The 12,852-nt window shown below is 46.5% G+C and overlaps 7 protein-coding genes across 7 annotated transcripts; 4 read left to right on the top strand and 3 right to left on the bottom strand.

Moving 5' to 3' along the window:
* Positions 1–493: 493 nt before the first annotated feature.
* FOBCDRAFT_147590 (RTA1 like protein-domain-containing protein) lies at positions 494–1,401 on the top strand (the record flags this gene model as incomplete). Its single annotated transcript, XM_054707683.1, has 2 exons — positions 494–653; positions 713–1,401. The coding sequence occupies 2 exons, from the start codon at positions 494–496 to the stop codon at positions 1,399–1,401; spliced, it is 849 nt and encodes a 282-aa protein (XP_054563658.1).
* A 761-nt stretch (positions 1,402–2,162) lies between these two features.
* Positions 2,163–3,605, top strand: FOBCDRAFT_192695 (uncharacterized protein; the record flags this gene model as incomplete). Its single annotated transcript, XM_059608731.1, has 3 exons — positions 2,163–2,273; positions 2,361–3,009; positions 3,061–3,605. 3 exons carry the CDS (start codon positions 2,163–2,165, stop codon positions 3,603–3,605), a joined length of 1,305 nt encoding a protein of 434 aa, XP_059466302.1.
* Positions 3,606–5,401: 1,796 nt separating this feature from the next.
* FOBCDRAFT_147619 (PLC-like phosphodiesterase) lies at positions 5,402–6,998 on the top strand (the record flags this gene model as incomplete). The annotated part of the gene is made up of 2 exons (XM_031193122.2): positions 5,402–5,681; positions 5,734–6,998. The coding sequence occupies 2 exons, from the start codon at positions 5,402–5,404 to the stop codon at positions 6,996–6,998; spliced, it is 1,545 nt and encodes a 514-aa protein (XP_031031968.2).
* Positions 6,999–7,355: 357 nt separating this feature from the next.
* Positions 7,356–8,379, bottom strand: FOBCDRAFT_208890 (uncharacterized protein; the record flags this gene model as incomplete). Its single annotated transcript, XM_054702518.2, has 5 exons — positions 7,356–7,378; positions 7,428–7,461; positions 7,520–7,755; positions 8,112–8,229; positions 8,341–8,379. 5 exons carry the CDS (start codon positions 8,377–8,379, stop codon positions 7,356–7,358), a joined length of 450 nt encoding a protein of 149 aa, XP_054558493.2.
* A 254-nt stretch (positions 8,380–8,633) lies between these two features.
* FOBCDRAFT_281849 (uncharacterized protein) lies at positions 8,634–8,975 on the bottom strand (the record flags this gene model as incomplete). The annotated part of the gene is made up of 1 exon (XM_054707681.1): positions 8,634–8,975. One exon carries the CDS (start codon positions 8,973–8,975, stop codon positions 8,634–8,636), a length of 342 nt encoding a protein of 113 aa, XP_054563656.1.
* A 648-nt stretch (positions 8,976–9,623) lies between these two features.
* FOBCDRAFT_245543 (SGNH hydrolase-type esterase domain-containing protein) lies at positions 9,624–10,394 on the top strand (the record flags this gene model as incomplete). Its single annotated transcript, XM_031193121.3, has 1 exon — positions 9,624–10,394. One exon carries the CDS (start codon positions 9,624–9,626, stop codon positions 10,392–10,394), a length of 771 nt encoding a protein of 256 aa, XP_031031967.3.
* Positions 10,395–11,174: 780 nt separating this feature from the next.
* Positions 11,175–12,074, bottom strand: FOBCDRAFT_192692 (glutathione S-transferase). The gene is made up of 3 exons (XM_031193120.3): positions 11,824–12,074; positions 11,660–11,763; positions 11,175–11,610 (listed from the first exon to the last, which is right to left on the bottom strand). Exons 1-3 carry the CDS (start codon positions 12,026–12,028, stop codon positions 11,266–11,268), a joined length of 654 nt encoding a protein of 217 aa, XP_031031966.2. The 5' UTR covers positions 12,029–12,074; the 3' UTR covers positions 11,175–11,265.
* Positions 12,075–12,852: the final 778 nt, after the last annotated feature.

The following is a 12,852-nucleotide window of genomic DNA, read 5'->3' as shown; positions in this document are numbered from 1 at the left end:
TTGAAGAATCGACTCGTCCAGGAATAGGCAAGTATCAGAGGATGAGATAGGATAGAATCATTCCACTGGGGCTAAAATTCAGCACTCCTTTCCGCGTTGACCTCAGGGGTAGATCCAAGCCTGGTATCTAACACAGAATGCATGAAATGGGGACATTGGTTGGCCGGGCCTATGGCCTAGTTTAGCGCCGGATGAACCGGAGGGCAAAGCCTGTCCGTCGAAGTTCCGTTGTGGGTCAAAGTGGCCGGAGGTTGAAATTTCAACCTTTGCCACGTTTGCGTTAACGTGCACCTCGTTTAGCCTCGCTCACGTATGTTGCTGAGGAGCCAGGAGGAGGCTTGGACCTACGTCAGCATGGCTCGGAAGGAAATTCAATGAACAATACAGTGTATAACATTATCAGATTTGCAAGAGTCTTATTATTTAAGCAGTTCGCGCCCTGTTGCACCTCACAGATCATCCACCTTTGACCAGACAATACAAGCTACCGAAAATGGCCGACGAGTATGACTTTAAGCTTTACCGCTACACTCCTTCCCTTGCGGCCGCGGTTATCAGCGTGGCGGTTTTTGCAATTCTTACTGGTCTTCATATTTGGCGACTGTTTCGAGCACGCGCATATTACTTTACTGCGTTCACCATTGGAGGCATCTGTAGGTCATGATTGCTCTTGGAGTCATCCGTGTGCCATGACCGAGCTAACCCATCACAGTCGAAGTCGTTGGGTATGCCGGCAGAATATGGGGACACTACGATAAGGAGTCAATCGCTGGTTTTGTTATCCAAGCTATCCCAATTCTTGTTGCTCCTGCCCTCTTTGCTGCCTCAATTTATATGATTCTTGGACGATTAATTCGAGCCGTTGATGCAGTGCATCTGTCATTAGTGCCTGTTCAATGGGTTACACGCATTTTTGTTACCGGCGATGTTATTGCCTTTACTCTCCAAGCAGGTGGCGGAGGCGTTCAATCTGGGGGGACTCTAGACATGTCTAGAATAGGCGAGAAGATGATTGTTGTTGGTTTATTTGTGCAGATAGCCATCTTTGGCTTCTTTGTCTGCACATCTATCCTATTCCATTATCGACTTTACCAATCCCCTACTGCCGAATCATTGCAAGGTACTACACCCTGGAGGCGATACTTATACGTTCTTTACGGTTCAAGTTTTCTTATTCTTGTCCGTAGCATCTTTAGGGTTGTTGAATATCTCCAGGGCAATGCTGGATATCTGATCTCGCACGAGATATTCTTATATATTTTCGATGCAGTTCTTATGGCGATTGTCATGCTTATTCTGGTTGTGTGGTATGTCGAAAGCCTGCAACCAGAATTACTGAAGCCAGACTCTGAGGGAGGTGTTTTCTCATCTCTTAACACCGTGGAACTTGAACCGCGGTGAAGGACGCATGCTTGGATGGGTATGGCATAAAAAGGACGAATCCCGACATTATGGGAAGGACCTGTTCCTCTCCCTCTTTCTTGTTCCCACTCTTCTTCCTTGCTTTTTCTTCCGACAATCGCTCTAGCTCCTGCGTCACACTGTGTACGCTAGCGTCCCCATCTACGTACTTCCATCGCCTGTCAATACCTCATGGGAAAAGATTAAGACGACACCAATAAAATAGATCCTAATTCTTCAACATACAATAAGACATCATGCCAAGAGCCATCAGATAAATTAGAATTTCTTCTCTCTTATTCAAATCAAATCACTATATAGCGGCATAAAAAAAGCCACCACACGTTTACGCTATGGTAATCTACTTTAGTACAATAAGATAAAAGACTTTTTATGGAGCTTTACCACGGTACATCGTTTATCCCGCATAAGTCATAACCTCACTCCACCTCGCTCCACCTCGCTCCACCTCGCTTAACCTCGCTCAACCTCGCTCAACCTCGCTCAGCCTCGTTCTCAGTGCGCCTTAGGCTAATCTTCTATCTAATGTCTTCGTCACCCACTTCAACAACGCCTCGCTCCTGATCTTCTTTCTTCGCTTTTCACCACGCACACACACGGAACTATCTCATCTCATCTTTAGCCTAGCCCTGCTGGCTGATCTGACCCCCGTACCAACCTCTCACTACGCGGATTGCATCGCTTTTATTTACGCCCCCTGAGGTTGTATCAGCTGGTTCGTTGATTATGCTTTCGTCGCCATGAGTACGCAGACTAGTGATGTCGAATCCACGGTCGTCGTCTCGATACCGCGACGGCCACACACGAAATCAAGGTCTGGGTGTCTTGATTGCAGAAGACGCCGGGTTAAGGTAAGTGCATCGTTGCATGTGGCTTTTATGGTGGACATGTTGCGATGTCGCTCCGGAAAGTCTTGCTAACTCTTGTTGATACAACAGTGCAGCGAAGAGAAACCTGAGTGCCGTGCCTGTCGTCGGCGGGGAGTCGAATGCCAATATCCGCCATCTACATATCGCCGTTCACCAGTTAGCCAACACGCTGATGAAGCCTCGCCTGCTTCAGCTTCAACTTCAACTTCAACGCCCGGACAGCCATTGATCCAGTGCCAGTGCCAGTGCCCATGTCATCATTTCTCACCAATCCCTAATCTCTCTCTACTTTCGCGTCCTGCTATAACCGCGACGCCATTATACGAACAATCTCCTGTCATCTTTAGCATCGAAGAGATGGCCCTTTTCCAACATTGGACTCTTCACACTAGTCTCGACATCTATAAGAATTCGAGCTTATCCTCTATCTGCCAAGTCGAATTTTCTCAATCAGCATTACAACACCCATTTGTCATGCACGCTGTCCTCAGTCTAACTGCCGCTCATATCGCGTATCTGAACCCTGAAAAGAGGCTTCGGTATATAGCTAACGCTGCTCATTACCATAACGAAGGTCTAAAAGGGTTTAGGGAAGCTATAGCCCAGAACGACGATAGAATAGCTGAAGCCCTGTTCGTTTGGTCGGCCCTGAATCTATTATACGTCTTTGGTGTCTCTGGCAGACTGGGTGAAAGCCTATGTGACGACTTGGACTGGGGTACCCGAGGGGACCGCATACTTGGCGTAGGATTTATACCAATGATTTTAGGCATTGTCACGGTCTTGGAATCATATGAGTCTTTCCATACCCCAAGCTCCACGCCTTTACAAAACATCCTGTCGGTTGGGAATCTTGAAGAAATACAACCCCCTGATGAAGCCACTGATGCTGAAGATGAGCAGTTCTGTCAGTTGAGGAGTATCTGGGAAAATAATAATAATGCGTCGATTTATGAAAACACTCTGCAGGCTCTCAGGCAATGTCGGTTCTTTATGGAACAATTTTCTGATAAAGCTACTAAAGATGCTGGGGATTTTGATAGAACTTGGCAAGGAGCATTTGCGTTTGTTGGTTTAGCCCCTAAGGAATACTTTCCTCTGCTACATCAGAGACAGCCCCCAGCCTTGATCTTATATGCGTTTTATGGAGGGTTACTGTACTCACTTGATGATTGTTGGTTTATGGAAGGATGGGGCTATGATATTGTAGAAGTAGTTAATAATTTGCTAGGTTCTTATTGGGAAAGTTGGATAGCATGGCCAGTCAAAGCTGTTAACTTAAGAAAGGACAAAAGTAAACTAATAAGCTATTAAATATTTTATTGATTTTATATATATTAAGCTTATTATATATAATAAATATTTAGAAACCATTTTTAAGCTATATATATTTTTAAAATTTTATTAACTAAGGTTATTTATATTTCAAGATCACAGTACACGAGGCCGCAGTGATTTTGAAGAAACCCCAACCCTCTCATAGGAGATGTAGATGCCTCTATCTACATTGCATCGAGAGTAATGGGTCTGCCTAACAACAGCGGCCTCTTGAAACACAGGATCTCCATTAATTGAATATTTCTGCAGGGATTTATGCTGAATCAAGTATTACAGCTCGAATTCTTATCCCAAAATGGTGATATTCTACCAGAGTAACCTTAACTTACTTATTGTAATCACAAGGCTGGTACTTGCCGCGAAGAAATCTGGAGAAATGTTATTACTAACCGCAGATAAGATAGCAGAGATATAGATAATATACTAAATACCTTATGCCAATAAAATATAGCAGTTAAGCTATTTGCGACTTTTTGAAGAGCGCTAAAGCGGTCATTTGGAACCAAAGGATGATGCGTATAGGAGATTTATGGCTAGGATTGGCACGCAAGGATGCTTAAGAATGAAAGTTATTCCACATTCTATACTGATGCAGTGTAATCGTTGCCCTTTGTCTGGGTGAAAAGGAGACAGGCTGACTTTGGCAAGGAGCTTAAGGATCAGGAGTTGCGAAAAGCTAATATTGCTGCGTAGGTTCAACAGCATATGCAAAGGAGAGTAAATAAGATAAACGAGATCGGAGAGAGTTCCTAATCAAAATGACCAACCATCATCGAAGCTCGCCACATAATTTGATTCTTAATCAGAGTCAGGAACCAAAACCAAAAGGCCACACGTGGCGTCCATAGCCACGGATACCACTCAACATTTTGCGACGATAAGGAGCATACAGGGTCCAGATTAAATCATTATATTCAAGCCATTTGTGATTCATTCTGGAGAGGACAACAACAAACAACCTCCAAGTTGGTAGATTACCAGTGAATTTTGGTGCAAGCCAAACTCGTCAAGGGTTGTATACTTTTCCCCTGAGGTCATTCAAAGAAGCTTTGTTTGACTGGAAACATAATCTCGGATTGCCACCGAGGTCTATGAGATTGACTTTTCCGCATCTTACATGTCCATGAGGGCACCGAGTGTATTACTCATACATGTCAATTTGAGTTCCTTGCCTTTGTGCAAGCGCTGAGGCTTCTTTCAACCCCTCAACCTTATTACAGTCCCACCAAACTATGACCTGCATGTTCGCGTTGAGTCCGCCTCCGCCACATTGCAGTCCACGAGCCCAATCAGTAGGTCTGGCCTCATACGTTTACTCCAGATTCTCGCGGCATTAATTGGCATTTATATCGTTTGTGGCTTGAACCGTCCCGATTTTCGATTCGCCAATATGGTCCAAGCCCCACATCGTGCGGCAGTCTCGTTTTGTACCCGCGCGGTAAATTGACGCCGGGTGCATTGTGTAAGCTTTTTGGGTAGAAGCTTATATTGCGGAAAAGTATATCATGTGCTCATCACTATACTGGCAGCGTAAGGTTTAACCTTGTAGCCTGCGGTATAAGAAGCTTAATCCCCCAAATGTGGGTGCTGATGAAGCTAATCAGGGCACGAGAAAACACTATTAAAATGACATTGAGTTCCTTCAAAGAGGGTCATACCCCTCTCTCCCAGTTACATTTTTTAATTTCAAAAATATACCGTCCTTGCTTTCACTCTGATTTACCAACAAGACCTTCTTTGTCTTTGCGTTCCAGCGTTCCGTTTACTTCAGAATGCTGTGTCGCTTCTTCTTGTGTGTCTCTGCTCTAATTAGCTTCACCATTGCTGCACCACCTACTGAGCTAGTTACCCATACCGTCGAGGTTCGCTCCGACAGTCAGAGCTCAAATGTTGGACCTCTGGGGGATCATGTGTTGGAACAACTTAAGCGTCGTTGTTTCAAGGTTGGATCTTATTTCCTTCTTGTCAACGCAACACCTTGGAACATGACTTTGACTAAAAAGAAGAGCTATCAGATGAGGCAATTCAATTTTCCTAAAACCATTAGACCAGGTGAGAAACCCTCTTTTTATCGTTAGTTTGGTTAGAACTGATTAGGCGCTAGGCACGTCTAACAGAATCTACATCCAGGGCAAAGGCCACAGAGACGATGCTGGTGAAGCAAGCTACAAGTTCAAAGACCTGCCCGGCCGTCCCGATTTCGAACTCAAATACTCGGGCAAGTTTGGAAAAAATGGGTACCCCGGTGCTGGCATCCGGTTTACAAAACTTAAGACTCTCAACAACAAGCGCGGCTCGTTTCACAAGTTGGAATGGCATTGGGACAATAACTTTCCCTTTATCATCGCCAGCTCTGAGGAGGATCCTCGCAATCCTTCAGTATGGCCATGGCTTGTTTCAACCAACCCCCCTGAGGACTGGATGCACTCCATCTACCCCAGGATCGCATGTCTCACACTCCGGATGCTAGCTATACCTGGAACACACAATTCAGGCATGTCCCGTTTCCATCGAGGATCATATTTAGGCTCAGCCTGGAACACTAAAAACCAGGAGCTCAACATATCAATGCAGCTGAAATACGGTGCTCGCTGGTTGGACATTCGTCCGTCCAAGACTGGTGGCAAGTGGGCAACTGGCCACTTTGGGTTTGATCTTGGCAACTGGCACGGCGGCAATGGCGAGTACCTCGATGACATTATCAACAGCTTGAACGATTTTACCAAGCGTAACAAGGAGCTCATCATTGTAAATGTTGACCACGGTTTAAACTCGGACACCTTTAAAGGCAAGAAAAACGCAAAGATGACCCAGAAAGAATGGGAAGAGGTGATGATGAAGCTGGAGAGAATCAACTACCGCGTCGAGAACCGGGGCAAAGAAGATGACATTACGAATCTCCGGGTCTCTGAATTCATCGCAGGCCGTGCAGCTGTTATTATTGTTATAGACGACATAGTCTATAAAAAATTCTCCGCGGGGTCTGAAGGGTATAACACCAAAGTCCCAGTCGACACTTCTGCATTTGCAGACAAGGGATTTTTCAACCGATCCCAATTCCCTCTATACAACAGCTACGCCGAAACAAAAAACCAGAAGAAGATGGTCGTCGATCAGTTGACCAAGATGAAAAAGCAACGGACATCCCCAGAGTCAAGAATGTTTCTACTTTCATGGTTCCTGACCCAGCGTCTGAACCCTGTAATTTTAAATGCCAAGCAGGCCAACCGCGCCCTCATTGAGTTACTTTGGCCGAGAATGTCTCCATCGGCGTATCCCAATATTATCAGCGTTGATGCGTATCCTGAAAACAGAGACTTGGCCGCGCTAGCCATGGCAATCAACTATCACTTTGCGCCGCTATGTTGAGATTTCTTTATCAACTCTTTGGACTAATCTTTGTCTGCCTCTCGGTCAGTCTTATTCTTGCATGGCGCCTTGCATGACATCGATACCAGGTGCGCTGGGCAAGATGGCTAAGGTGAGAACTCTGGGAGCAGGCCATGTCTGCCTGAATTAGATGCTCTGCCGTGGTAGAATTGTACTGATTCGGTGTAGCAGGGGTAGTTGACCTACAGCTGATGACTGTTGGATTTTGAAGCTACCAGTGACGAGAATCTAGTCTGGACTTGTTAGGCATGAGAGCTTGGAGAGGATTCCTGAGGAGTTGTATGTCGTTTTAATGCCGAAACAATTGCAATATTGCTGGCCATTTTCGAAGCTTTGTCATTTCCCATACAATGCGATATCTAAGACATCATCATGCCATAATACTATCCTACAATGAATCATGCTTACCATCGTTCATCCCACCAACAGCCCATCTCAGAACCTACGAGAATTGTTAGTGGGTTCTCCTAATCACCTGTCTTTGCAGCCTAAAGTTTAACCTTGTGGCCAGCAAGTACTGACGTAGCTGATGCGTTCGGCGATATATCATTCTGCCGACAGCCCCACTCTCTGTCATCTCTCATAGTGGCCGAGACACCCACTTTCAGCACAGCAGTCACGAGGCCCGAATACGGAAGAAACTTCAATCTATTACCCAATTCGGACCCAGTTAGCGTTGATCCGATAGCATGGCATTGAAGGCTAGCGACGACTTCTGCTTGGTCTTGTGCCTTACCTGGCTATGGTTCATATTCTCTTGTCAGCTTCTATGGAACAAGTTTCCTGGCTCTGGAAGAGCCTGTAAGTATCCCGTGGATGAAAGGCTCAAGAGACCTGGCTCTGGATCCCTACTAAATATTTACTTGATTGAAACAAGTCATGAAGCCCATATCGGCCAAATTGAAGAATGAGGCGTGGCTGCAACAGCACAATTCTACGATAAACTGCTGGCCGTGAGCGTGAGGAAGGCTGCTAATGCCAGTCCCAGCAAGGCAGATGCAATTATAACTGAGACGTTTAAGTCATATCTTGATCACTGGGCTCCATTAAAAATCGATGGACCGCGGCAAGCCAAGCCCGCCATCAGCGTACGAAGATTTCTTTCAGAGAGACATATGTCTCCCTTTTTGGCGCTTTGGAACAAACAATCTGGTTCCTTGGGTTCAACCACGATAAACCTCGGAGGGGTTAGGACTTTGCCTTGGTTTGACTGTTAGATCCGAGAGAAGCGAGTGAAGAAGCTAAGGAATACGGCCGCTGCGATACTGCCGACACCACCGCAAACAAAAGCATGCATGATGTTCTCCACGGCAAAAATCACCTGGAGTGCCTCCTCCACAACGACCACGTAAGCATCCATGACGTTTTGCACAATACTGTTATCAAAGTCGCTCCAAGAAGTGCTGCTCACAAAACGCCATCCGTTCGTTCTCGCTACGCGAGCAACAATAGCGCCCCAGGTCCTTCATCATTCCAGGACGTCCGGGGCTGACATAATTATGAATATAGTCCACACAGCGACAGCCAAAGATCTTGGCCCCATAAGCGAGACCTCGACCCTGGTTTCCGTCTGTGGCAACACAGACTGTAACGCTCTATGTTATACTTCCCCATTTAAAGCTCCTCTGACGTCGGCCCAACGCCAGTTTTCGAAAAGACTTCCTCGGCGAGGATCTTAAACACAGCGTACGGGGCATCAAGCGCTTTCAAGGATCTAAGAGAGGCACCAAATTGCTTAATCTCGTCCTTAAAGAACAGTTTTCTAATACCAAGTTGCCCCGTCCAATAAGGCAGTGAGTGCAATATCTGTAGTTCGTATTCAGGCCATGTGCTGATCTCTGCAATTGCTTCGGTCCATCTAGAGAGGTTTTGAACACAAATGGCTGCGACAATCTCTTTGTATTCGTCAAGACGTGTCTTGTTGAGAAAATGACTGTATTCCGTGGTGACGTGCATAGTGATATTTGTTTCTGAAGATGATAAGACAAAATGCGTTGAGGTCTGAATGGATCAGCAATGTCTGTTCTTCTAAACATTTTATGATGCGTTCTTGATCAGCTGTATCAGTGTCCCGTCCGAGCGCAGGTTCGTCATGCCCAACTAGGGATCGTGACCATCGTGTCTGGTGGAAAAAGTCCATGCTTCCGGGTGACATCCCTGAAAGCCGAGACCGAATTGCTACGCCTTTCACTAATCACAGCTGGTCATAAACAGACTGGTTTTGGACGAGTGGGGTTGACAAGTCTTGTTTCAGCGAATTTAATTGGACATCGGCGTTGTGACTAGTCTCTGGCTCTGCTTATCAACCATCGACAAAGTAAAAGGGAGGCAAAGGAAATTGTATCAGTCTTGAATTATCTACGCTCCCTATCTGCCATCCCTCTTGCATACATTTGTAGCTGCATGCTAGTTCATTCATTGAGCGTTGGTTATTGCGGCAATTTCATGGACAACTACTTGGCACGTTGACAGTCAGCTGAGCCCAGAGTCGGCGGTGATATTCTGCGCCGAAAGGACATTTAGCCAATTGGGGCTTCGAACCCCTCTTCACAACACCCAGAGACTTCTCTCGCCTCGTCGTCTGCTTCCCTTGCCACCTGAACAATGCTTTTACAACCATTGATATCTTGGTCACGCCGGATGTTTATCGCAAGTCAATGCCCTTCTCCAATTCGGGTAATCTCCACAATTGGCAATCAGGTTGACCTAGCATCGGCCATTTGCTACAGCACACAGGCAACGCCACCGAATGTAGTGTTACGCCTGATGCCACTAGGAGGCTCAGTTACATTTGGCGTTGGATCTTCGGATGGAAATGGATACAGGAAGTTCCTGCAAGGTCTTCTTCTTGCCAATGGCTACGAAGTCAGCATGGTTGGCTCACGCAAGGCTGGGTCTATGCATAACAACGAAAACGAAGGATGGCGTGGGTATCGGCTCAACCAGATCGAAAGTAAAGCTAGACGATCCGTCGCGACTGTCAAGCCAAATCTCTTCACAATCAACGCCGGATCCAACGACTGTATCCAAAACTATCAACTTGACGTCTTTCGGGAGCGAATGGACAACCTGCTTGAATATCTATGGAAGACCTCTCCCCTGTCTACAGTCATCTTGTCAACGCTGCTAGTAAACGTGGACGAGCAAGTCAACTCGCGAGTTCTGGACATCAACAGTTATCTCCGGGAGCTTGTTGTATTGAAGGAATCTGAGCGGAAAAGGATAGTTCTCGCAGATATGTACAGTACTAAAGGCCCTGATCTTGATGATTTGATGGATGGCACCCATCCCAACGATGACGGGTATAACAAGATGGCGCATATTTGGTTCAACGCCATTCAAAAAGCCCGCGCAAACGGATTCTTCAAGAAATGAAACCGACAGTCTAAATCTCATAAGCGTATCGATCATTTAGATAAATGTTGCCATAAGCTTCGGATTGTTCGAGAATTATGAACAGACTCAACAATGGAGATTCGCATTACGATAGGAAACTTGGTACTACCAATAGGAATAGGTGCATTAAGAACGATACCAGACGGTGGAGAAGTAAAGCCATTATCCATAGAATGGGAGAAGCTAGCGCCTTACCTGACATGCATCTGGCCCTTAAACTCTGGTCTATCTCGCGTGGCACGATGTACAGCAAGTGGCAGAGTCGCTATTTGTCATTTCTTTGCAGTCAAGAACCAGACCATGCTCGCATCTCTTGGCATTAAAGCCGAGAAAGCGATACCATATAAAGAAGTACTTGCGCCAAAGATCAATAGCATCCTGCAATAACTCGTGTCCGCATGATCGCTTTATGGTTGATGTCGCTGCCAAAAGCTTGAACCCATGGAGGGACAGTCGTAGGATGACTGGGATCGATATCATTGGACCGCTCGTGTTTGAAACGGGTTGGCAGATGGTGTGGGTCAGTGTTCTTGATCGGGTTAGCCTTCCGTAGTTGTAGAGTTGGCATCTCCGAGTCAATCGGAATCGCTCGGGGCGGGGCCGCATAAGACACTCGCTCTCCACTCGATTTTATTCTCCTGTTGCCAGTAGGGCCTTCAATGATTCCCACGTTCTTTTTGATCTGCGGTGGCTACGATGATAAAATAAATAACACCAGCTTGTACCAAAGTTCACTGTAAAAGATAGTATTTAGCCAACCCTATATATATCTCTATATTCGGCAATAATAGAGCAATAATACTTCCGTCTCAACAGCAAGGAAATATTGCATCATACATTGCGGCGATTATTACTCGCTCGCATTAACCTTCTTCCAGCTCTCCCTTTCCTGAAGACGCTTCCACCAAGCCTGGACAGAGGGGTACTTGGGCAAAAGTTCGCCGAACCCAGCCTGTTCGACCAGGGATCCATAAGGGAGGTGGAAGATATCCGCCAATGTGATTTCATCTCCTGCAAGATAGCTCTGCCTGGAGAGGATGTGTTCATATCCGGCGAGAGCAGTATCGAGAGCGGCGAGTTTGGCCTTGATTGCCGCCTCGTCGCCAGCACCGTAACCGAGCATGGGCTTGAAGATTGCCTCCCAGGCGATGACGCCGACGTTGGCGTCGAAATAGGATAGCTCGATGGATAGACCCTGGGAGAGTTAATTGACAGTTGGCTTTGGTGGAGTGGAGACCTCATACTTGCTGGAATGATGCGTACGCCTTGATGTCAGCCTCAGAAGGGCTCAGATCAGGCCCAGAATCTCGGTATTTGGCGGCAATGTAATGAGCTATAGCTCTGCTCTCTGAGAAGGACTGTTAGTTTCTCGACATCACTCACTCTGCACCTTTCTCCTTTATCTTACCGAAAACCTTGACATTTGACTCCTCATCTCCCAGGACGGGGATCTTCTTGAAGGGGTGAAATTCGGCACCATATGGCTCAGACAAGTGTTCTCCCTTGAGGAAATCCACTACAATGAACTCATACTGAAGCTTCTTCTCTTCAAGGACTGTTCGGACTCGCTTTGTGCAAATCGATTGTGGATGTCCGTAAAGCTTCAACGCCATTGTGATCGACAGGGCAGGGTGGCTGGCAGAGTTGTGTTGGTGAGATGGGCTGGGTCGAGGTGAATGTGAGGTATGATGTGACGGCAACAAGACCTGGTTTATATATAATTCATTAATTGGCGACGGACGATCTCAGATATGAATAGTTTGTTAAGTCCGTCCGGAATGGACTTTTCTGTAAGTCCGTGCTAGTGTAGAACCTCCAAGATTTATAAGCGTCTGCGATTTCCAACAAGCGCGCGCTGCCTTCCGACCTTACAAGCTGTTGATCCCTTGCTAACATTATGATCCTTGACCTTTGACACGTGTTTGTTAAAGATCAAGGGTTTTCTTTTAGTAGTTGTGTAATATTGTAATGCTTTTGCATTATTGTTGCTAGACTCTGCTCGAGATGTCCTCCTGAGATAAAGGATAGCGCGTCCGTGTTTTCCCGAAACTGTCTTGGCCGACATATCTTTTCCCAGCGCATCGTCGACGTGTCTTTCATAACGTTGTGCCTACGGGGCCGGTTAGCCTCTCAGCACCAGCCTTGAGCTACTCGTCCTTCGTTGCTTGTCACAGATGACTTCTCGTTCATTGGCGTACCAAAGTGTCGGCGATGTCCCTTAGCCTCCCGCAGCTGGCTCAACCGCCCCGCGCGTCACCCTGTCGAGCTGGCTCTTCGCTCATAGCGGTACCGTTTGGGCCCGGTGGAACTGCCCATAGTGGTCCAGCCAACCAGATATTTTTAAGTCTCTTGCCACCGCTGCATTGCATGACCGGTGCCCGACCAAACCTCCTGATTATGATATCCATTAGTCCATGTAAAGGCGATTGTAGCTCGG

Source organism: Fusarium oxysporum, chromosome XI (assembly GCF_013085055.1).
Source record: "Fusarium oxysporum Fo47 chromosome XI, complete sequence".
Classification (NCBI taxonomy): domain Eukaryota; kingdom Fungi; phylum Ascomycota; class Sordariomycetes; order Hypocreales; family Nectriaceae; genus Fusarium; species Fusarium oxysporum.
The sequence above is the reverse complement of the archived record's forward strand: the minus strand, read 5'-3'. Positions and strand labels throughout refer to the sequence as shown.